The following is a 25,071-nucleotide window of genomic DNA, read 5'->3' as shown; positions in this document are numbered from 1 at the left end:
ACCTTGATTCTCCTGGTGCTTGGATGCTCCCTGACCACCTGTGCTTTTCCAGCACCACACTCTCGACTTCAAGAAATTTCTGTTGTATTGCTAAAAATCAAATCGGCATCCTTTTGTGCTTATGTTTTAGTGGAAAATTATCTCTCAAGCCAAATTTCATTCTGGGATCCGATTTTGTCCAATAGTAATATCAGCTGGGGCAATCACATTTGGATTTCTGCACAAGGAATCCAAACTTAGTACTTAAGAGGTGTAATTTCTGACACTTCTTCAACTCCACATCCCTCTCTCCAAATACCAAAAAGGACCACATTTACTGCATGCAAGGCACTGTTTGTGAAATGGGTTCTTGAATAATCTATCTTTTCCTGAAAGATCCAGCACTAGTTAAGCTTCCTTTCAATAAACTTAGTAAAATAGCTCCACAATGTGTCATCCTTGAAGAATTCTCTGAGACAACACCTCTGATTAAAACTGCATTATAGCTCCTTCAGTTATCAGGTCACCTTGCTAAACATTTTCTTGTTTTGTAGTTCACCATTTAAAACTAAATGAAGGACTTGACTTTGAAATTCGGTCCCAATTTTTGCTTTTAACTTGGAATGCATTCTCTAGACTTCAGGTCAAATCAAAGATGCATGAATTGTCAAGATTTATTTTCTTCAAGTGTGTCTCCCACCAAAATTATAAAGAAATAACGCTGATGTGATCTGTGCACTAGAATATTTAAATGGGAATGTCAGTGCAACAAACATATTTAAAAGATCCATAAAACTATTTCTGATCTCTAATTCCCCCTGAATGTGGTCAGAGATGAATGAAAGCAATTCCCAATGTAGGTACCTGTATACATTTCAAGCCATGGTAAGACTGGCCCATATTCCCTGATTCTCAGCGTTTGAATGAATCGAGTCCTTGCACTCGATGCAAGGCATTAGCAATAACTTAGAATGTTCTAAATTCCACATGAATGTGTAAGTTGTCATCATTTGACAATAGGCGCAGGAGTAGGCCATTCTGCCCTTCGAGCCTGCACCACCATTCATTATGATCATGGCTGATCTTCCTCAATCAGTATCCTGTTCCTGCCTTATCTCCATAACCCTTGATTCCATCATCCTTGAGAGGTCTATCCAACTCTTTCTTAAACGAATCCAGAGACTGGGCCTCCACTGCCTTCTGGGGCAGAGCATTCCACACACCCAGCACACTCTGGGTGAAGAGGTTTCTCCTCATCTCTGTTCTAAATGGCCTACCCCTTATTTTTAAGCTCTGTCCTCTGGTTCGGGACTCACCCATCAGTGGAAACATGTTTCCTGCCTCCAGAGCGTCCAATCCTTTCATAATCTTATATGTCTCAATCAGATCCCCTCTCAGTCTTCTAAACTCAAGGGTATACAAGCCCAGTCGCTCCAATCTTTCACCATAAGATAGTCCTGCCATTCCAGGAATTGACCTCGTGAACCGACGCTGCACTCCCTCAATAGCCAGAATGTCTTTCCTCAAATTTGGAGACCAGAACCACACACAATATTCCAGGTGCGGTCTCACCAGGGCCCTGTACAACTGCAGAAGAACCTCTTAGCTTCTATACTCAATCCCTCTTGTTATGAAGGCTAGCATGCTATTACCTGCTGTACCTGCATGCTTGCCTTCATTAACTGGTGTACAAGAACACCCAGATCTCTTTGTAATGCACCTTTACCTAACTTGACTCCATTTAGGTAGTAATCTGCCCTCCTGTTCTTGCCACCAAAGTGGATAACCATACATTTATCCACATTAAACTACATCTGTCATGCATCTGTCCACTCACCTAACCTGTCCAGGTCACCCTGTAATCTCCGAACATCCTCCTCACATTTCACCCTGCCACCCAGCTTTGTATCATCAGCAAATTTGCATGTGTATGGGATCACATTCATGCGTACAATCAATTTCAGGGTCTGATGGTAAACTGATACTTGAGAATTGGCACTGTAAGCGATTAGCAGCTAAGGTAACATTGATTAGCAGTGTGAAACACTTGCTGGTCAGCATATTCATCAATGTAAAAGAGCACAGTGCTGAAGTTGCAGCTTGGCAAGAGATGTCAGTGTTTTCAAGTTGTATCAAGTCTAGGGTTGAAATAGAAGTTCAGCAAGATCTTATTGAATGCAAGTTGAAAGGGTTGCACAGTCTATTACTGTTATTTCTTCTTTGTATTTCAGATTTTTCAATATCAGAATTTATACATAAGCAGTGAAATTGTTTGGTTCTGAGGAAGGGTCACTAGACCTGAATCATTAACTCTGATTTCTCTCCACAGAATTTTTCCAGCAATTTCTGTTTTTGTCTATTGTTCCTAACTGTAAAGCTGATCATGAAAACAGCAAAGTTGTGATTTTTAAAGTCATTGTTGCCTGTTACTCAAATGTAAGTAAGAGGCCTCTGTTATCAGATTACCGGCAGAGTTCATCCACAATTAAATCAACATTTTTCAATGATCTTGTGGTTATGGAAAATTGTGTAGCGCTTATGCTGCTTAGAAGTAATGGAGAGTGAGGAAGTTCAGTTAACCTGCTTGTGTAATATGCAGTGTTAGTTGTTTTACAGCTGGGAGGAATTGGAGAGGGAAGGTTGGGTGGCATCAGTTAAGTCATCCACACTCAAACTAAGAGGAAATGGAGATGAATCAGCCTTTGCAATGCTTGGTGTTGCAAAGTGTTGAAGGCGTTTATGTTCTCAAGAGTTTAAAACTACTGTTCCTGTTAACTGATGGGCAAGGACTCGAGGATACAGGTCATTATGGGAGAAGAGATACAGTGGGAGTGTAAAAGTAGAAAATCACCTGCAACCTACTGCCAGTGAGAATCATGAAAGCAAAGACAATGACTAATTTCAAAAGGAAATTGAATGGGCTCTTGAGGGATGCAAACCTAGGGTTAGAGCAAGGATTGACAGTTTGACAGGAGTTTCCAACATGTGCTTAAGATTTCTTTCTCAAGACACTGTGTTAGTAGACCCATCATGGATAATTCTGGTTATGATTAAAATCCTGGTTGGTAATTTCAAGGTTACTTCTATGCAATAATACTCTCAAGTGTAAGCTCTTCGCAATTTAAAATTATTCAAGGAGAGATGATGGAGAGGAAAATTCCTCTGACGAGGGTGCCTAAACCTAGAAGTCAGGGTCTCCGGTTAAAGGATTTGTCATTGAGGACATTCAGTGTTGTGAAATTTTGAAATTCTGTTCAATGATTGTAAGATTAAACACAGACGTCCCAATAACTTGCCCAAGGGATCTTAGAGCCTATACCTACACTTGTTTTTGAAGTTTTGAGCATTGAAGTACTAAAACCATAAACCACTGTGTCACCATAAAAAAAGTTGTCTTGCCAAATGCCAGAATATAAACCTCCACCATCACAGTAATTTCAGTTCTGTGAAAACGAACGACTTGACAAATTGCTTGCACAGAATGTCGCTCCCCAGAGACCAAACCCCTCTCATCTGTTGTCACAACAGGTCATTTGGACAGGAGAGATGCATGGAATCTGTGGAAAAGACCAGACCTAACTGAAATATACATAAACTAGAAATGTAGTAATCTTGAACATGCTTGCAAATTAAACTTGTGGGACCTCAAATTCTAATCTTTCTACTGCTAATTTTCCACTTTCTTCAATTGTACATTGTGTAAAAACAAACCACACAGATTTTAACTTGATTTCTTAATTAGCTGTGGCTTGAGTATCCATCAGGAGCTACTATACACAGGCCACCTCTCTAGATTTTCTATCTCCTGTAAATGCTGAGAGAGTTAAGCTGACACCTTTTTTTAAAAAGAGACATTCTGTTCTGTATTTCAGTGTGTCACCTGCGGGAAGGGGTTTAAGAAGCTCTGGTCACTTCATGAACATAATAAAATAGTACACGGTTATGCAGAGAAAAAATTTTCATGCGAAATCTGCGAGAAGAAATTTTACACAATGGCCCACGTCAGAAAGCACATGGTCGGTAAGTGCATTAAATCATTGAAAATTTTACTACTTTCAGTAGTTTGACAGGAGTTTCCAACGTGTGCTTAAGATTTCTTTCTCAAGACACTGTTAGTAGACCCATCATGGATAATTCTGGTTATGATTAAAATCCCGGTTGGTAATTTCAAGGTTACTTCTAGTGCCAAATGTTAATGAGCGCATGTGAGTGAACGTTCAAATTAAAAACTAATTGCAGGTTAAATAGATTGATTTTTGCATTCTGTCCTTTTTGTCTATATGTTTTGGCACCTGGATCTTTGTGGTTGACAAAGTTCCTGCGTTAACTTTCACTGACCACAAATCTATCTCTTATACCAATCATATACTCTTGCAATATAGCAGTACCCTCTCAGGACTTCAGTTTTTATCTTCTGAAAATTTTGAAGTTGTGCCCTGTACACCCAAGCCTATAATCATTACAGAACATGAAAAAAACCTGTAGCCATTTCAATATGCAAAATAGTAGTAGCAGGGACCATTTGGCCCCTCGAGTCTGCTTCGCTGTTCACTCAGACTAAGGCTGATCCGTTTGTTTCAAAATCCACACTTCCTTATCACCTTTGATTTCCTTGCCATCATACCAACTCATGAAGGATCCCATTGAACTCGTTCCTCTTGCTTTTTGAAAAAAATGCTGTTTATCTCACTCCAGAGTCCAAGTCTTGGAACTCCTTATCTGACAGCATTATTGATGTACTTACAGTGCATGGATTGCAGCATGGCTCATCACCTTCTCTAGATCTACATACCATGGAAAATAATGTAATAATGAAAGCACTTGTGGTGTCATCCCACCAAATTGAGCATGATCTCTTCAACATTGTTGTTTTGCTGTTGGTAGGAATGATAGAGTAGATAAGTGGACTGTTTTATCTGATCTCAGCTTGCTAAGTGCTGAAATAATGCATGATTTTCCCTCTGCACTAATATCCATCAACTTGATTTATATAAAAATGAGGTTTTGTTTTAATCAAGCCTACCAGAACAAAAGTGACATATTGTACCTGACCAGATCAACAACTGCAGTGGCTCCTCCTTATAGGCAATGGTTAGATGAGTGACTGTTACCGAAGACAAGATGAATGCTCACTGGGTACACTGAGTGAGAAAGAAGGATGGAACAGTGTTGGTTGCTGTCATTTCAGGAGTATTAAGACAGTACACAGTGGTTGGCTGCGAACTTGTGCAAAGGAAATCCCAAGGGCCTTTTGAATGGAGTAACAATGTTTCCTGTAATCCCATTCAAATTGAAACTGCTCTCAAAGACAACAAACAGCTGAACTACAGCCTTTAATTACAAAAGTAATTAATGGAAGAAGAGAACTTGGACCAAACAAATCCAGAAGATGTAAAAATCAAAAAGGCATAAGCGTAAAGTGGATAAATCCCCAGGACCTGATCAGGTGTACCCGAGAACTCTGTGGGAAGCTAGAGAAGTGATTGCTGGGCCTATTACTAAAATACTTGTATCATCGATAGTCACAGGTGAGGTGCCGGAAGGCTGGAGGTTGGCTAACGTGGTGCCACTATTTCAGAAAGGTGGTAAGGACAAGCCAGGGAACTATAGACCAGTGAGCCTGATATCAGTAGTGGGCAAGTTGTTGAAGGGAACAACTAGCCATTTGGATACAAAACTGGTTCAAAGATGGAAGACAGAGGATGGTGGTTGAGGGTTGTTTTTCAGACTGGAGGCGTGTGACCATGGAGTGCCACAAGGATCATTTACATAAATGATTTGGATGTGAGCATAAGAGATATAGTTCGTAAGTTTGCAGATGACACCAAAATTGAAGGTGTAGTGGACAGTGAAGAAGGTTAAATCAGATCACAGTGGGATCTTGATCAGATGGGCCAATGGGTTGAGAAGTGGCAGATGGAGTTTAATTCAGATAAATGTGAGGTGATGCATTTTGGGAAAGCAAATCTTAGCAGGATGGAATCACTTAATGGTTAGGTCCTAGGGAGTGTTGCTGAACAAAGAGACCTTGGAATGCAGGTTCATAGCTCCTTGAAAGTGGAGTCGCAGGTAGATAGGATAGTGAAGAAGGCGTTTGTTATGCTTTCCTTTATTGGTCAGAGTATTGAGTACAGGAGTTGGGATGTCATGTTGCAGCTGTACAGGACGTTGGTTAGGCCACTATTGGAATATTGCGTGCAGTTCTGGTCTCCTTCCTATCGGAAAGATGTTGTGAAACTTGAAAGGGTTCAGAAAAGATTTACAAGGATGTTGCCAGGGTTGGAAGATTTGAGCAATAGGGAGAGGCTGAACAGTCTGGTGCTGTTTTCCCTGGAGCGTCGGAGGCTGAGGGGTGACCTTAGAGGTTTAAAAAATCATGAGGGGCATGGATAGGATAAATAGGCAAAGTCTTTTCCCTGTGGTGGGGGAGTCCAGAACTAGAGGGCATAGGTTTAGGGTGAGAGGGGAAAGATATAAAAGAGATCTATAGGGCAATGTTTTCACGCAGAGGGTGGTATGGAATGAGCTACCAGAGGAAGTGGTGGAGGTTAGTACAATTGCAATGTTTAAAAGGCATTTGGATGAGTATATGAATAGAAAGGGTTTGGAGGTTTATGGGCCAGGTGCTGGCAGGTGGGACTAGGTGGGTTGGGATGTCTGGTCGGCATGGACAAGTTGGACCGAAGGGTCTGTTTCCTTGCTGTACATCTCTACAACTCTATGACTCACAGAGTAAGTTGAGAGTTTGTTGCAGACACCTGCAGGATGATGATGACATTGTTTGCTGTGTACCAACGGCATGTCTCATTCCAAAGGTGGTTGATCACTTGATATTACCTGGCAGGCTAATTATGTTGTGTTTTATTAAGCTGTATCTTCTAGCGTTCGCCGCCCAAACAACCGCCTCCGCGATCGCCGCCCAGACAACCGCCTCCGCGATCGCCATGAAGACAATCGCCGACAGATTCGCGACCTCCCCGGCTATGGGGAATACCTCTGTCTCTGTGGTCGCCACAGCCACTTCCGCCCCCAGTGACGTCACTAACCGACACGCCCACAACGCCGCATGTGTCTCCGTCTCCCCGCCTAACCCCGCCCCCCCGGCGAGTTCTGTCACCACGCCTAACCCCGCCCCTTCGCCGATCTCCGACTGCATGCCTAACCCTGCCCCCACGCCTATTTCCGTCACCACGTCTAACCCCGCCCCTTCGCCTATCGCCATCACCACGCCCAACCCCACCCCCACGCCGATCCCCATCCCCCCCCCCAGACCTAACTCGCCCCCACACCCAGCTCCAGCCCCACACCAGGTCCTAGCTCCCAGCCCTGCCGTGTTTTCACTATCCCTCCAGACCCACCCCTCTCTGAGGATGAAAGATCAGTCCTCAGCAGAGGCCTCACCTTCATTCCCCTACGCTCTCGGATTAATGAGTTCAACACGCGGCGTGACATCGAACAATTCTTCCGCCGCCTTCGCCTCCGCGCCTACTTCTTTAACCAAGACTCTTTCCCACCCTCTGACGGCCCCTTCTCCCACCTCCAACACACCCCATCCACCTGGACACCCCGTGCTGGCCTCCTACCTGCCCTCGACCTCTTCATAGCCAACTGCCGCCGCGATATTAACCGCCACCTGAACTCCCCCACCCCTCTCACCCACTCCAACCTCTCACCCTCTGAACGTGCAGCCCTCCACTCCCTCTGTTCCAACCCCAACCTCACTATCAAACCAGCAGACAAGGGAGGCGCGGTAGTAGTTTGGCGCACCGACCTCTACACCGCTGAGGCCAAACGCCAGCTCGCAGATACCTCCTCCTACTGCCCCCTTGACCATGACCCCACCCCCCACCACCAAACCATCATCTCCCAGACCATCCATAACCTCATCACCTCGGGGGATCTCCCATCCACCGCCTCCAACCTCATAGTCCCACAACCCCGCACCACCCGCTTCTACCTCCTGCCCAAAATCCACAAACCTGACTGCCCCGGCCGACCCATTGTCTCCGCCTGCTCCTGCCCCACCGAACTCATCTCCGCATACCTTGACACCGTCCTGTCCCCCTTAGTCCAAGAACTCCCCACCTACGTTCGGGACACCACCCATGCCCTCCACCTGCTCCATGATTTTCGCTTCCCCGGTCCCCAGCGCCTTATTTTCACCATGGACATCCAGTCCCTGTACACCTCCATCCCCCATCACGAAGGACTCAAAGCCCTCCGCTTCTTTCTTTCCCGCCGTACTGACCAGTACCCTTCCACTGACGCCCTCCTTCGACTGACTGAACTGGTCCTCACCCTGAACAACTTCTCTTTCCAATCCTCCCACTTCCTCCAAACGAAAGGAGTAGCCATGGGCACCCGCAGGGGCCCCAGCTATGCCTGCCTCTTCGTAGGATATGTGGAACAATCCATCTTCCGCAACTACACTGGCCCCACTCCCCACCTTTTCCTCCGCTACATCGATGACTGTATCGGCGCCGCCTCATGCTCCCACGAGGAGGTTGAACAGTTCATCCACTTCACCAACACCTTCCACCCCGACCTCAAATTCACCTGGACAGTCTCAGATTCCTCCCTCCCCTTCCTCGACCTTTCTATTTCTATCTCAGGCGACCGAATCAACACGGACATCTACTACAAACCGACCGACTCCCACAGCTACCTGGACTACACCTCCTCCCATCCTGCCCCCCTGTAAAAACGCCATCCCATTCTCCCAATTCCTTCGACTCCGCCGCATCTGCTCCCAGGAGGACCAGTTCCAAAAACACACAACCCAGATGGCCGCCTCCTTCAAGGACCGCAATGTCCCCCCCAACGTGGTCGACGATGCCCTCCACCGCATCTCTTCCACTTCCCGCTCCTCCGCCCTTGAGCCCCGCCCCTCCAACCGCCATCAGGACAGAACCCCACTGGTCCTCACCTACCACCCCACCAATCTCCATGTTCAGCGCATCATCCGCCGTCATTTCTGCCACCTCCAAACGGACCCCACCACCAAGGATATATTTCCCTCCCCTCCCCTATCAGCATTCCGTAAAGACCACTCCCTCCGTGACTCCCTCGTCAGGTCCACACCCCCCACCAACCCAACCTCCACTCCCGGCACCTTCCCCTGCAACCGCAGGAGGTGCAAGACCTGTGCCCACACCTCCCCCCTCACCTCCCTCCAAGGCCCCAAAGGAAACTTCCATATCCGCCACAGATTCACCTGCACCTCCACACACATCATCTATTGCAACATCTGCACCCGATGTGGCCTCCTCTATATTGGGGAGACAGGCCGGCTACTTGCAGAGAGTTTCAGAGAACACCTGGGACACCCGGACCAACCAACCCAACCACCCTGTGGCTCAACATTTCAATTCCCCCTCCCACTCCACCAAGGATATGCAGGTCTTTGGACTCCTCCATCGCCAGACCACAACAAAACGACGGTTGGAGGAAGAGCGCCTCATCTTCCGCCTAGGAACCCTCCAACCACAAGGGATGAACTCGGATTTCACCAGTTTCCTCATTTCCCCTCCCCCCACCTTGTCTCCGTCTAATCCATCGAATTCAGCACCGCCTTCCTAACCTGCAATCTTCTTCCCGACCTCTCCGCCCCCATCCCAGTCTGACCTATCACCCTCACCTTGACCTCTTTCCACCTATCACATTTCCGACGCCCCTCCCCCCAAGTCCCTCCTCCCTACCTTTTATCTTAGCCTGCTGGATAAACTTTCCTCATTCCTGAAGAAGGGCTTATGCCCGAAACGTCGATTTTCCTGTTCCCTGGAGGCTGCCTGACCTGCTGCACTTTCCCAGCAACACATTTTCAGCTCTGTATCTTCTAATACTTCAGTTACCTGTTTGTTGGACATTACTCAACCATCAAAGTTAGTTTATTGTCAGTTTTGTGAATAGGCAGTGAAAGAATGAGCTATAAAGGAGCATGTCTTAGATTTGCTCAATTCAGGAAGATTTAATGGTACTTGGACAAGGAAATCAAAGGTTATAAGTGGTGGAAGGGAGTGTGGAATTTGAAACACACACCGATCAGGCATGGTTTTAGTGAACGGCAAAGCAGGCTCGAGGGGCCAAATGGTCTACTTCGACCACTATTTTGCATATTCAAATTACTACAGAATTTTTTTCATGCACTGTAATGATACAGGCTTGGGTGTACAGGGCTCAGCTTCAAAATTTTCAGTTGACAAAAACTTGCAAGTCCTTCGAGGATACTGATAGATTTCAAGATTATACAGATGGTTGGTCGAGGCGGTGATGGCCTAGTGATATTGTGGCTCGACTGTTAATCCAAAAACTCAGTTAACATTCTGGGAATGCAGGTTCAAATTCTGCCATGGCAGATGATGGAATTTGAATTCAATACAGAATCTGGTATTAGGTGTCCAATGATGATCATGAAGCCAATGTTAGTTGTCACAAAAAATCATCTGTTTCACTAACATCTTTTAGGGAAGGAAATCTGTTATCCTTACCTGATCTGGCCTATATGAGAGTCCAGACCCACAGCAATGTGGTTGACTCTTAACTGCCCTCTAGACTATTAGGGATGGGCAGAGGTGCCCACATTTCATGAGTGAATAAAAAATGAGATGAACTTATGGCAGGTGAAATTTAAAGCAGGAAATTTGTCAGCTGTCAAGAGTCAAAACATACAATGTGAAGGCTAGAAATGCTGAATGAATTCTTTTAACCTGCAATTAATTTTTAATTGTAACATTTATCCAGCTGTAAATGGTGATGGACATTAAACAACTGACATGAGGAGGGAACGGCCCAGTAGTATAATCGCTATTATCTCTGACTTTTAATCCAGAGGCAGGTTCTGGGGGCCTGTGTTCAAATCTTGCATAACAGATCGTTCTTGAATTGAATAAAATCTGGAACTATAATGTGACCATGAAACCATTGCTGATTATCGGAAAAAAACATCTGGTTCTCACACGTCCTTCAGCGAAGGAAACTGCTGTCCTTACTTGGTCTGACTTCTATGTGACTCCAGACACACAGCAGTGTGGTTGACTCTTCCCTCTGGGGCAAATATGGAAGGGCAATAAATGCTGGCCTGGAAGGCACAAAACTATAGGCTAGTTAGATGCACAACTCTCGTGGATAAGGTGTTAAAAATCAATCACTAATGGACAGAGTTAAAAATCACACAACACCGGGTTATAGTCCAACAGGTTTATTTGGGATCACTAGCTTTTGAAGTGCTGCTGTTTCATCAGGTGGTTGTCATAAACAAGCAGCGCTTCGAAAGCTAGTGATCCCAAATAAACCTGTTGGACTATAACCCGGTGTTGTGTGATTTTTAACTTTGTCCAGCCCAGTCCAACACGGCTCCTCTACATCAATCACTAATGGGATTTTTGCTGCATGCTTTGAAAATACCAAGTTTATCGAGAAGAGTCAGCTTGGGTTCATCAAATAGAAATCAATTTATTGCAGTTCTTTCAATGAGTAACACATGTTGTGGATTCTGTAGGATATACTTAGATTTCCAAAGGACAGTTGATAAGCCACATCAAAGGTCATTGTGGAAAAGAAAAGCTTATGTGATGCGGGATAGTAACACAGGAATTTGAATTGAATAAAAATCTGGAACTATAATGTTGACCGTGAAACTATTGTTGATTGCCTGGAAACCCCATCTGGTTCACTCATGTCCATGAGGGAGCGAAACAGATGTCCATAGCTAGTCTGCTGTGGGCCTGGAGTCAAATGTAAGCCAATGTGGCTGACTCTTAATTGGGCAGTTAGGGAATGGGCAATAAATGCTGGCCCAGCCAGTGATGCCTACATTCCTGAATGAGTAAATGAGGAAAGCCTATTAGCATGGATAGATAATTGGCCAAATGACATAAATGGGACTTTGTCTAATTGACGGGAGGTGAAAAGTGAAATCTTGCAGAGGTCTAAGAGAAAGTGAGGACTGCAGATACTGGAGATCAGAGTCGAGAGTGTGGTGCTGGAAAAGCACAGCAAGTCAGGCAGCATCCGAGTAGCCGGTGAATCGACGTTTCAGGCATAAGCCCTTCATCAGGAATTCCTGATCAAGGGCTTATGCCCGAAATATCGATTCTCCTCCCCTCGGATGCTATCTGACCGGCTGTGCTTTGCTAGCACCACACTATTGACTCTTGCAGGGGTCTGTCCGGTGTCCTTAGCTTTTTACAATTTATCACAATGACTTAGGTGTCAGCAGAGACAGAATGGTAGCTAGGTTTGCAGACTACATCAAAATGGTTAGGAAGATTTGTTAAGACGAAGAAATTGTGGATGGATATAGATTGGTTGATTGAACAGACAAAAATCTGCCATTTTGAGTACATAGCGGGAAGATGTAAAGTTATTCACTTTGGCAGGAACAATGAAAACAGTATTACTCGGCAGAATGACAACAGGATTCTAAGCTGCAGAAGGATTTACTGTTCTGTGCATAAGTCACAAAAGTGAATATGCTTACTAAAGAAGGCTAATTTCTAAAAATTAATTCATGAGATGTGAGCTTTACCTGTGCTGATTGCCCCTGAGAAGCTAGAACATAGCACATTACAGCGCAGTACAGGCCCTTCGGCCCCCCCTGTTGTGTCGAACTGTGGAACCATTCTGAAGCCCATTTAACCTACACTATTCCATTATCATGCATATGTTAATCCAATGACCATTTAAATGCCCTTAAAGTTAGCGAGTCTACTATTGTTGCAGGCAGTGCATTCCACGCCGCTACTACTGAGTAAAGAAACTACCTCTGACATCTGTCCTATATCCATCACCCCTCAATTTAAAGCTATGTCCCCTCATGCTAGCCATCGCCATCCGAGAAAAAAGGCTCTCACTGTCCTCCCTATCTAACCCTCTGATTATCTTATACGTCTCAATTAAGTCGCCTCTCAACCTTCTCTCTAATGAAAATAGCCTCATGTCTCTCAGCCTATCCACATAAAACCTCTCCTCCATACCAGACAGCATCCTCATAAATCTCCTCTGAATCCTTTCCAAAGCTTCCAATAATGCAGTGACCAGAACTATACGCAATATTCCAAATGTGGCCGCACCAGAGTTTTGAACAGCTGCAGCATGATCTCATGGTTCCGAAACTCAATCCCTCTATCAATAAAAGCTAACACACTGTAAGCTTTGTTAACAACCCTATCAACCTGAGTGGCAACTTTCAAGGAACTATGTACCTGGACACCAACATCTCTCTGCTCATCCACACCACCAAGAATCTTACCATTAACCCAGTACTCTGCATTCCTGTTACTCTTTCCAAAGTGAATCACCTCTCACTTTTCCGCATTAAACTCCATTTGCCACCTCTCAGCCCAGCTCTGCAGGTTATCTATGTCTCTCTGTAACCTACAACATCCTTCGTCAGTATCCACAACTCTACTAACTTCAGTGTCATCCGCAAATTTACTAACCCATCCTTCTATGCTCACTTCCAGGTCACTTATGTAAATGAAAAACAACAGTGGACCCAAAACAGATCCTTGTATCCCCCAATAGTAACTGAGCTCCAGGATGAATATTTCCCACCAACCACCACCCTCTGTTTTCTTTCAGCTAGCCAATTTCTGATCAAACCGCTAAATCACCCTCAATCCCATGCCTCCTTATTTCGTGCAATAGCCTACCGTGGGGAACCTTATTAAATGCCTTACTGAAATCCATATACACTACATCAACCGCTTTACCCTCATCCACCTGTTTGGTCACCTTCTCAAAGAACTCAATAAAGTTTGTGAGGCACGACCTACCCTTCACAAGACCGTGTTTACTATCCCTAATCAGCGTATTCTTCACTAGATGATTGTAAATTCTATCTCTTATAATCCTTTCCAACACTACCCACAACCAAAGTAAGGCTCGCAGGTCCACAATTTCCAGGGATGTCTCGACTCCCCTTCTCAAACAACAGGACAACATTTGCTATCCTCCAGTCTTCTGGCACTATTCCTGTAGACAATGACAACATAAGGATCAAAGCCAAAGGCTCGACAGTCTCCTCTCGACTTCCCAGAGAATCCTAGGATAAATCCCCTCCAGCCCAGGGGACTTATCTATTTTTACACTTTCTAGAATTGCTAACACCACCTCCTTCTGCACCTCAATCCCATCTAGTGTAGTAGCCTGTGTCTCCATATCCTCCTCGACCACATTCTCTTTTGCTATTGTGAATACTGACGAAAAGTATTCATTTAGCGTTTCCCCATCTCCTCTGACTCCAAGCAGAACTTCCCACTATTATGCTTGATTGCCCTTTATCTTACTCTCGTCATTCTTTTATTCCTGATATATCTATAGAAAGCCTTAGGGTTTTCCTTGATCCTATCTGCCAGTGACTTCTCATGACCCCTCCTGGTTCCTCTTAACTGTCTGTTTAGGTCTTTCCTGGCTAACTTGTAACTCTCATGTGCCCTAACTGAACCATCACATCTCATCCTAACATAAGTCATCTTCTTTCTCTTGACAAGAGATTCAACTTCCTGAGTAAATCATGGCTCTTGTGCTCGACAACTTCTTGCTGGTCTGACCAGTGCATACTTATCAAGGACAAGCAGTAGCTGTTCCTTGAATAAGCTCCACATTTCAATTGTGCCCATCCCCTGCAGTTTCTTTCCCCATCCTATGCGTCCTAAATCTTGCCTAATCGCATCATAATTGCATTTCCCCACTCTTGCCTGCGGTATATACTTATCCTTCCACCACTAAAGTAAACATAACCAAATTGTGGTCGCTATCACCAAAGTGCTCACCTACCTCCAAATCTAACACCTGGCCGGGTTCATTACTCCGTACAAAATCTAATGTGGCCTCACCCCGTGTTGGCCTGTCTGCATACTGCGTCGGGAAACCATCCTGCACACATTGGACAAAACCTGACCCAAAGTACAAAGGGATCTGGGAGTGCTAGTCGAGGATTCTCTAAAAGTAAACGTACAGGTTGAGTCTGTGATTAAAAAAGCGAATGCAATGTTGTCATTTATCTCAAGAGGGTTGGAATATAAAAGCACCGTTGTGCTACTGAGACTTTATAAAGCTCTGATTAGGCCCCATTTGGAGTACTGTGTCCAGTTTTGGTCCCCACACCTCAGGAAGGACATACTGGCACTGGAGCGTGTCCAGCGGAGATTCACACGGATGATCCCTGGAATGGTAGGTCTAACATACGAGGAATGGCTGAGGATCCTGGGATTTTATTCATTGGAGTTTAGAAGATTAAGGGGAAATCTAATAGAAACTTACAAGATAACACATGGCTTGGAAAGGTTGAACGCTAGGAAATTGTTTCCATTAGGCGAGGAGACTAGCACCCGTGGACACAGCCTTAGAATTAGAGGGGGTAAATTCAGAACAGAAATGCGGAGACATTTCTTCAGCCAGAGAGTGGTGGGCCAGTAGAATTCATTGCCGCGGAGTGCAATGGAGGCCAGGACACTAAATGTCTTCAAGGCAGAGATTGATAAATTCTTGATGTCACAAGGAATTAAGGGCTACGGGGAAAATGCGGGTAAGTGGAGTTGAAATGCCCATCAGCCATGATTGAATGATGGAGTGGACTCGATGGGCTGAATGGCCTTACTTCCACTCCTATGTCTCTTAGTCTTATAGACTTATCTAAAGTACTTGAACTGTAGTATTTCCAGTCAATATTTGGAAAGTTAAAGTCCCCCATCACATCTACCCTGTCACTCTTGCTCCTATCGAGGATCATCTTTGCTATCCTATCCTCTGTGGAACTATTTGGAGGCCTATAGAAAGCTCCCAACAGGGTAACATCTCCTTTCCTGTTTCTAATTTCAGCCCATACTGTTTCAATTGTGCCCATCCCCTGCAGTTTCTTTCCCCATCCTATGCGTCCTAAATCTTGTCTAATCGCATCATAATTGCATTTCCCCAGCTATAATTCTTGCCTGGTATATACTTATCCCTTCCATCACTAAAGTAAACATAACCAAATTGTGGTCGCTATCACCAAAGTGCTCACCTACCTCCAAATCTAACACCTGGCCGGGTTCATTACCCCGTACTAAATCTAATGTGGCCTCGCCCCGTGTTGGCCTGTCTGCATACTGCAGTCCTCAAACATCCTTCCTGCGACCATAATACTGTCTTTGACTAACAGTGCCACACCACCCCTTCTTTTACCATTTTCTGTGTTCTTACTGAAACATCTAAGTCTCGGAACCTGCAATAACTATTCCTGTCCCTGCTTTATCCATGCCGCTGAAATGGATTAAAATCCCAGGTACCAACCCATGTTGCAAGTTATTTTATTCCAGATGCTCTTGGCGTTGAAGTATACACACTTCAAACCAACTTCTTGTCTGCTGGTGCCATCTTGAAATCTTAGTTCTGACTTCACCACTCTCACCCTACCATCTACTCGAACTACAATTTCAGTTCCTATCTCCCTGTTGAATTAGTTTAAACCCACCCGAAGAGTATTAGCAAATGCTCTCGTTCCCACAGAGCTTCCTATCTGTCCCCCTAACTATGGAGTCACAACGTTAGAGAGATGTACAGCATGGAAACAGACCCTTTGGTCCAACTCGTCCATGCCGGCCATATATCCCAACCCAATCCCGTCCCAACTGCCAGCACATGGCCCATAACCCTCCAAACCCTTCCTATTCATATACCATCCAAATGCCTCTTAAATTGTATCAATCTCCACCACTTCCTCTGGCAGCTCATTTCATACAAGTACCACCCTCTGCGTGAAAACGTTGCTCCTTAGGTCTCTTTTAAATCCTTCCCCTCTCATCCTAAACCTCTGCCCTCTAGTTCTGGACTCCCCCCACCCCCAGGGAAAAGGCCTTGACTGAAATTTACATGAGTGACACACTTTGAAGAAGAGTTGGATAACTATTCAATGCATTATAATTTATTTGGTATTAGTATAGCAACAGCTATAAGTTTTGACCAATCCAATACTTTCTTCTATGATTCTGCTCATAAACATTCTTCCTTACAGTATATTGTCTTTACTGCTATGACACATACAAATAGCAGACTTCTGTGAGCTAATGATTTGTATCTTATTTAGGGGAGGATACACAATTCGACTACTTTTATATATAATTAATAACCGCAATATTTATTCCTATGTATATTTTACCTCTTCCCACTTCCCTTCTGAGCAATAGGGGTGGACTCTGTGCCAGAGACCTGTGCCCCATTGCTTACCCCTTCTAAATCGCCTCCCCCAGCAGCATCGAAAACATTATACTTATTGTTGAGGGGAACGGCCTAAGGAGATCCCTGGACTGCCTGCCAGTTCCCTTTCCGTCCCCTGACAGTAACCTATCTACCTCCTCCTTTTACCCGAGGTGTGACCACCTCCCTGTAACTCCTCTCAATAACCCCCTCCGCCTCCCTAATGATCCGAAGTTCATCCAGCTCCAGTTCCAATTCCCTAATGCGGTTTTTGAGGAGCTGGAGTTGGGTGCACTTCCCACAGATGCAGTCAGCAGGGACACTACTGGTGACCCTTACCTCCCACATCCTACATTCTCACTATTCTAAATTCCCAACAAGACTACTGAAAAATATTTAAAAAAAACACTTTACCAATTGGTGCCCTTTTATTTTGGTTAGAGGAGGAGGATGGGTGAGAGACACTACCCGTGTAGTGTTTTGGGTAAAGCAACCACACAACTATAAAGCCTCACTTACCCAGCAGTCCAGTGTCTGCTCCTGCTCAGTGTGCGCTCCACCTATACATGCGGTAAACCCTTTATATCTTTTAAAATTTACCTTCTTGTTGGGCCTCTGGTCTTTGCTGTCGCTCCTCCCACTTCAACTGCTGCCAAAGAAAAGTGAAGAACGCTGAACTCCTCAAGTAAGCTTTTCTATCTTTTAAAATTTACTGGTGGTGAATTGTTTCCTTGAACCGCTGTAGTCCATTTGGTATAGGTTGACCACAATGTCATTAGGGAGAGAATTCCAGGATTTTGACCCAGCTCTTTTGGGAAGCTATATTTTATGTTAATTTCCTCTTGTAATAAAAGTAAGAATATTATGTTTCAATTGTATAGGACATCTGGAGAGACCAAATCTCAAACAATTTCAGGAAGGATATAAATCATTGGAGGTTGTTCAGGGAAGGTTTATTAGATTAATACCAGGAGAAAGAAGGTAATCTTCTGAGGGTAGCTTGCACAGGTTGGGCTTGTTTCCATTGGAGTTTAGAAGAGTTAAAGGTAAAGGCACAGTGGTAATGTTACTCGACTAGTAATCCAGAACGGCTAGGCAAAAGTGGGTACTGCAGATGCTGGAGATTAGAGCCGAGAGTGTGGTGCTGGCAAAGCACAGCAGGTCAGGCTGCATTGGATGAGCAGGAAAATAAATGTTTCTGGCAAAAACCCTTCGTCAGGAATTCCTGCCCAAAACATCGATCTTCCTGCCCCTCTAATGCTGCCTGGCGTGTTGTGCATTTCCAGCACCACACACTCGACTAGTAATCCAGAACCCCAGGCTAATGTTCTGGGAACATGGATTCAAATCCCACCATGGCAAATTTCAATGCAATAAAAAGCTGGAATAAAAACCAGCACAGTGACAATTATATTGATTGTCATTTTTTTTTTTAAATTACCATCTGCTCCATTAATGTCCTTCAGAGAAGGGAATCTGACATTGGTGATTCTAGGCCCACAGCAATGTGGTAGATTCTTTACTGCACTCTGAGAAATTAAGGATAGGCAATAAATGTTGGCCTAGCCAGAAACATCTACATCCCATGAACGAATGTAAAAAAGCCTGGAATGCCTGCAAGGACCAGGGGCCGTACATTGGGATAAGAATGGATGGCCAGCTTGGTCAGCTGACACAGACATGAATAGCCTCGATCTGGAGTGTTGTGTGTGGTTTTTATCTGACTGTGGAACGGGCATAATAAAGGTCTACTAAACTGATTTTCAACAATGACAGGACTGACATAAGAATAGAGACTGGATCAGTTAAAAGTATACTCACTGGAGTTTAGAAGAATCTGACATAGCAATCTATAGAATTCTGACAGGATCAGACAGGGTAAACACAGGAAGGATATTTTTCCTGGTAACTGGGGAATCCAGAACCAGAGTCACAATCTAGAGATACAGGGCAGACCATTTAGGATGGAAATCAGGAGAAATGTCTTCACTCAAAGTAGTGAGATTGTGGAATTCTCTGTCATAGAGTCACAGAGATGTACAGCATGGAAACAGACCCTTTGGTCCGACTCTTCCATGCCAACCAGCTATCCTAATCTAATCTAGTCCCATTTGCCAGCACCCGGCCCATATCCCTCTAAACCCTTTCTATTAATATACCCATCCAGATGTCTTTTAACTGCTGCAATTGTACCAGCCTCCACCACTTCCTCTGGAAGCTCATTCCATACACGCGCCATCCTCTGTGTGAAAAAGTTGCCCCTTAGGTCTCTTTTATATCTTTCCCCTCTCACCTGAAACCTATGCCCTCTAGCTCTGGACTCCCCCCACCGCAGGGAAAAGATTTTCTCTATTTATGCTATCCATGCTCCTCATGATTTTATAAACTTCTATAAGGTCACCTCTCAGCCTCTGATGCTCCAGGGAAAACAGCCTGAGCCAATTCAGCATCTCCCTATAGCTCAAATCCTTGTAAATGGTTTGTGAGCCCTTTCAAGTTTCACAACATCCTTCCTATAGGAAGATCAGAATTGCATGCATTATTCCAAAAGTGGCCTAACCAACTTACAGCCGCAGCATGATGTCCCAACTCCTGTACTCAATGCACTTTCCAACAAAGGAAAGCATACCAAACACCACCTTCACTATCCTATCTACCTGTGACTCCACTTTCAAGGAACTATGTTGTGGTTCTGTTCGCCGAGCTGGAAGTTTTTGTTGCAAACGTTTCGTCCCCTGGCTAGGCGACATCATCAGTGCTTGGGAGCCTCCTGCGAAGCGCTTCTTTGATGTTTCCTCTGGTGTTTATAGTGGTCTGTCCCTGCCGCTTCCGGTTGTCAGTTTCAGCTGTCCGCTGTAGTGGTTGGTACATTGGGTCCAGGTCGATGTGTTTGTTGATGAAGTTTGTGGATGAATGCCATGCCTCTAGGAATTCCCTGGCTGTTCTCTGTCTGGCTTGCCCTATGATAGTAGTGTTGTCCCAGTCGAATTCATGTTGCTTGTTGTCTGCGTGTGTGGCTACTAAGGATAGCTGGTCGTGTTGTTTCGTGGCTAGTTGATGTTCATGTATGCGGATTGTTAGCTGTCTTCCTGTTTGTCCTATATAGTGTTTTGTGCAGTCCTTGCATGGTATTTTGTACACTACATTCGTTTTGTTCATGTTGGGTATCGGGTCCTTCGTTCTGGTGAGTTGTTGTCTGAGCGTGGCTGTTGGTTTGTGTGCCGTTATGAGTCCTAGGGGTCGCAGTAGTCTGGCTGTCAGTTCCGAGATGCTCCTGATGTATGGTAGTGTGGCTAGTCCTTTTGGTTGTGGTATGTCCTCGTTCTGTGGTCTTTCTCTTAGGCATCTGTTGATGAAGTTGCGCGGGTATCCGTTTTTGGCGAATACCTTGTATAGGTGTTCCTCTTCTTCTTTTTGCAGTCCTGGTGTACTGCAGTGTGTTGTGGCCCTTCTGAATAGTGTCCAGATGCAGCTTCTTTTGTGTGTGTTGGGGTGGTTACTTTCATAGTTTAGGACTTGGTCTGTGTGTGTGGCTTTCCTGTATACCCTTGTAGTGCATTCTCCGTTTGGTGTTCTCTGTACCATCGCGTCTAGGAATGGGAGTTGGCTATCCTTTTCTTCTTCTCTCGTGAATCGGATTCCTGTGAGTGTGGCGTTGATGATCCGGTGTGTTTTTTCTATTTCCGTGTTTTTAATGATTACAAACGTGTCATCGACATATCTGACCCAGAGTTTGGGTTGAATTTGTGGTAGGACCGATACCCAACATGAGCAAAACGAATGTAGTGTACAAAATACCATGCAAGGACTGCACAAAACACTATATAGGACAAACAGGAAGACAGCTAACAATCCGCATACATGAACATCAACTAGCCACAAAACGACACGACCAGCTATCCTTAGTAGCCACACACGCAGACAACAAGCAACATGAATTCGACTGGGACAACACTATCATAGGGCAAGCCAGACAGAGAACAGCCAGGGAATTCCTAGAGGCATGGCATTCATCCACAAACTCCATCAACAAACACATCGACCTGGACCCAATGTACCAACCACTACAGCGGACAGCTGAAACTGACAACCGGAAGCGGCAGGGACAGACCACTATAAACACCGGACGAAACATCAAAGAAGCACTTCGCAGGAGGCTCCCAAGCACTGATGATGTCGCCTAGCCAGGGGACGAAACGTTTGCAACAAAAACTTCCAGCTCGGCGAACAGAACCACAACAACGAGCACCCGAGCGACAAATCTTCGCACAAACTTTGATCAAGGAACTATGAACCTGCACTCCAAGGTCTCTGTTCAGCAACACTCCCTCGGACCTTACCATTACATGTATAAGTCCTGCTCAGATTTGCTTTCCCAAAATGCAGCACCTCACATTTATCTAAATTAAACTCTACACAAAGATGTTGAGGCCAAAATATAGAATGTTTTCAAGAAGGAGATAAGGCCAAAAAGATCAAAAGCAGGGGCAAGGTACTGAATTGGATGGTCAGCCATGATCATGTTGAATAGCAGAGCAAGCTTGAAATACTGAATGGCCTACTCCTATTCCTATTTACTACATCTCTATGAACAAAGTGTATGAGTGCAGGAATAGGCCATTCAGTCCATCAGATCTGCTCGGTCATTTGATATTTTTCTTATCCTCTTTCTCCTGTCTCCTCCCTACAATTGTGCAACCATTTTTAAAATTCCCAACCTGTGGAAATAGTTTATCTTTATCTATCCCGTCTTTTCCTGTTGTTATAGAGTCATAGTCATAGAGATGTACAGCATGGAAACAGACCCTTCGGAATAGGAGGAGGCCATTCAGTATTTCAAGCTTGCTCTGCCAATCAATATGATCATGGCTGACCATCCAATTCAGTACCTTGCTCCTGCTTTCGCCCCATATCCTTTGATCCTTTTGGCCTTCGGTCCAACCTGTCTATGCCGACCAGATATCCCAACCAAATCTAGTCCCACGTGCCAGCACCCGGCCCATATCCCTCCAAACCCTTCCTATTCATTATACCCATCCAAATGCCTCTTAAATGTTGCAATTGTACCAGACTCCACCACTTCCTCTGGCAGCTTATTCCATACAAGTACCACCCTCTGCGTGGAAAAGTTGCCCCTGAGGTCTCTTCCCCTTTCACCCTAAACCTATGCCCTCTAGTTCTGGACTCCCTGACCCCAGGGAAAAGACTTTGTCTATTTATCCTATCCATGCCCCTCATAATTTTGTAAACCTCTATAAGGTCACCCCTAAGCCTCCAACAGCCCCAGCCTGTTCAGGCTCTCCTTGTAGCTCAAATCCTCCAACCCTGGCAAAATCCTTGTAAATCTTTTCTGAACCCTTTCAGGTTTCACAACATCTTTCCGATAGGAAGGAGACCAGAATTGCACACAATATTCCAACAGTAGCCTAACCAATGTCCTGTACAGCCACAACATGACCTCCCAACTTCTGTACTCAATACTCTGACCAATAAAGGAAAGCATACCAAACACCACCTTCACTATCCTATCTACCTGCGACTCCACTTTCAAGGAGCTACACTCCAAGGTCTCTTTGTTCAGCAACACTCCCTAGGACCTTACCGTTAAGTGTATAAGTCCTGCTAAGATTTGCTTTCCCAAAATGCAGCATCTCGCATTTACCTGAATTAAACTCCATCTGCCACTTCTCAACCCATTGGCCCATCTGGTCCAGATCCTGTTGTAATCTGAGGTAACCTTCTTCACTGTCCACTACACCTCCAACTTTGGTGTCATCTGCAATATCACTAACTGTACCTCTTATACTCACATCCAAATCATTTATGTAAATGACAAAAAGTAGAGGACCCAGCACCGATCCTTGTGGCACTCCACTGGTCACAGGGCTCCAGTCTGAAAAACAACCCTCCACCACCACCCTCTGTCTTCTACCTTTGAGCCAGTTCTGTATCCAAATGGCTAGTTCTCCCTGTATTCCATGAGATCTAACCTTGCTAATCAGTCTCCCATGGGGAACCTTGTCGAACGCCTTACTGAAGTCCATATAGATCACATCTACTGCTCTACCCTCATCAATCTTCTTTGTTACTTCTTGAAAAAACTCAATCAAGTTTGTGAGACATGATTTCCCACGCACAAAGCCATGTTGACTATCCCGAATCAGTCCTTGTCTTTCCAAATACATGTGCATCCTGTCCCTCAGGATTCCCTCTAACAACTTGCCCACAACTGAGGTCAGGCTCACCGGTCTATAGTTCCCTGGCTTGTCTTTACCGCTCTTCTTAAACAGTGGCACCACATTTGCCAACCTCAAGTCTTCCGGCTCCTCGCCTGTGGCTGTCGATTATACAAATATCTCAGCAAGAGGCCCAGCAATCACTTCTCTAGCTTCCCACAGAGTTCTAGGATACACCTGGTCAGGTCCCGGGGATTTATCCACCTTTAACTGTTTCAAGACATCCAGCACTTCCTCCTCTGTAATCTGGATATTTTGCAAGATGTCACCATCTATTTCCCTACAGTCTATATCTTCCATATCCTTTTCCACAGTAAATACCGATGCAAAATATTCATTTAGTATCTCCCCATTTTCTGTGGCTCCACACAAAGGCCACCTTGCTGATCTCTGAGGGGTCCTATTCTCTCTCAAGTTACCTTTTTTTCCTTAATATATTTGTAAAACCCTTTGAATTCTCCTTAATTCTATTTGCCAAAGCTATCTCATGTCCTCGTTTTGCCCTCCTGATTTCCCTCTTAAGTATACTCTTACTTCCTTTATACACCTAAGGATTCATTTGAGCTAACCTTACATATGCTTCCTTCTTTTTCATAAACAAACTCTCAATTTCTTTAGTCATCCAGCATTCTCTATACCTACCAGTCTTCCCTTTCACCCTGACGGGAATATGCTTTCTCTGGACTCTTGTAATCTAATTTCTGAAGGCTTCCCATTTTCCAACCGTCCCTTTACCTGCGAACATCTGCCTCCACTCAGCTTTAGAAAGTTCTTGCCTGATACCATCAAAATTGGCCTTTCTCCATTTTAAAACTTCAACTTTCAGATCTGGTCTATCCTTTTCCATCACTATTTTAAAACAAATAGAATTATGGTTGCTGGTCCCAAAGTGCTCCCCCACTGACACCTCAGTCACCTGCCCTGCCTTATTTCCCAAGAGTAGGTCAAGATTTGCACCTTCTCTAGTAGGTACATCCACATACTGAATCAGAAAATTGTCTTGTACACACTTAAGAAATTCCTCTCCATTTAAACCTTTAACACTATGGCAGTCCCAGTCGATGTTTGGAAAGTTAAAATCCCCTACCATAACTACCCTATTATTCTTACAGATAGCTGAGATCTCCTTACAAGTTTGTTTCTCAATTTCCCTCTGACTATTGCGGGGTCAATAATATCATCCCTTTCTTATTTCTCAGTTCCACCCAAATAACTTCCCTGGATGTATGTCTGGGAATATCCTCCCTCAGCACAGCTGTAATGCTATCCCTTATCAAAAATGCCACTCCCCCTCCTCTCTTGCCTCCCTTTCTATCCTTCCTGTAGCATTTGTGTCCTGGAACATTAAGCTGCCAGTCCTGCCCATCCCTGAGCCATGTTTCTGTGATTGCTATGATATCCCAGTTCCATGCCCTGAGTTCATCTGCCTTCTCTGTTAGGCCCCTTGCATTGAAATAAATGCAGTTTAATTTATTAGTCCTACCTTGTCCCTGCCTTGCCCTGACTGTTTGACTCACTTCTGTTCTCAGCTGTACCCGTCTCAGATTGATCTCTTTCCTCACTATCTCCCTGGGTCCCCCCCCCACCACCTTACTAGTTTAAATCCTCCCAAGTAGTTCTAGCAAATTTCCCTGCCAGTATATTAGTCCCTGCTTATCTTAAAGACTTTGATCAGAAT

The 25,071-nt window shown here is 44.7% G+C and overlaps 1 protein-coding gene across 6 annotated transcripts in view; it reads left to right on the top strand.

The window, feature by feature from the left end:
• Nucleotides 1-25,071, top strand: part of zbtb47b (zinc finger and BTB domain containing 47b) — a 284,308-nt gene that overhangs the window by 241,454 nt on the left and 17,783 nt on the right. For all 6 annotated transcript variants that reach the window (XM_043690834.2, XM_043690832.2, XM_087987612.1 and 3 more), the window contains exon 3: nucleotides 3,852-3,999. In XM_043690834.2, the coding sequence (XP_043546769.1) occupies nucleotides 3,852-3,999 (148 nt within the window). The remainder of the gene's footprint in view (nucleotides 1-3,851; nucleotides 4,000-25,071) is intronic.

Source organism: Chiloscyllium plagiosum, unplaced genomic scaffold (assembly GCF_037043375.1).
Source record: "Chiloscyllium plagiosum isolate Xiang-an unplaced genomic scaffold, Cpla_swu_hap1 HiC_scaffold_5, whole genome shotgun sequence".
Taxonomy (NCBI): domain Eukaryota; kingdom Metazoa; phylum Chordata; class Chondrichthyes; order Orectolobiformes; family Hemiscylliidae; genus Chiloscyllium; species Chiloscyllium plagiosum.
This window is presented reverse-complemented; position numbering and strand designations above follow the sequence as displayed.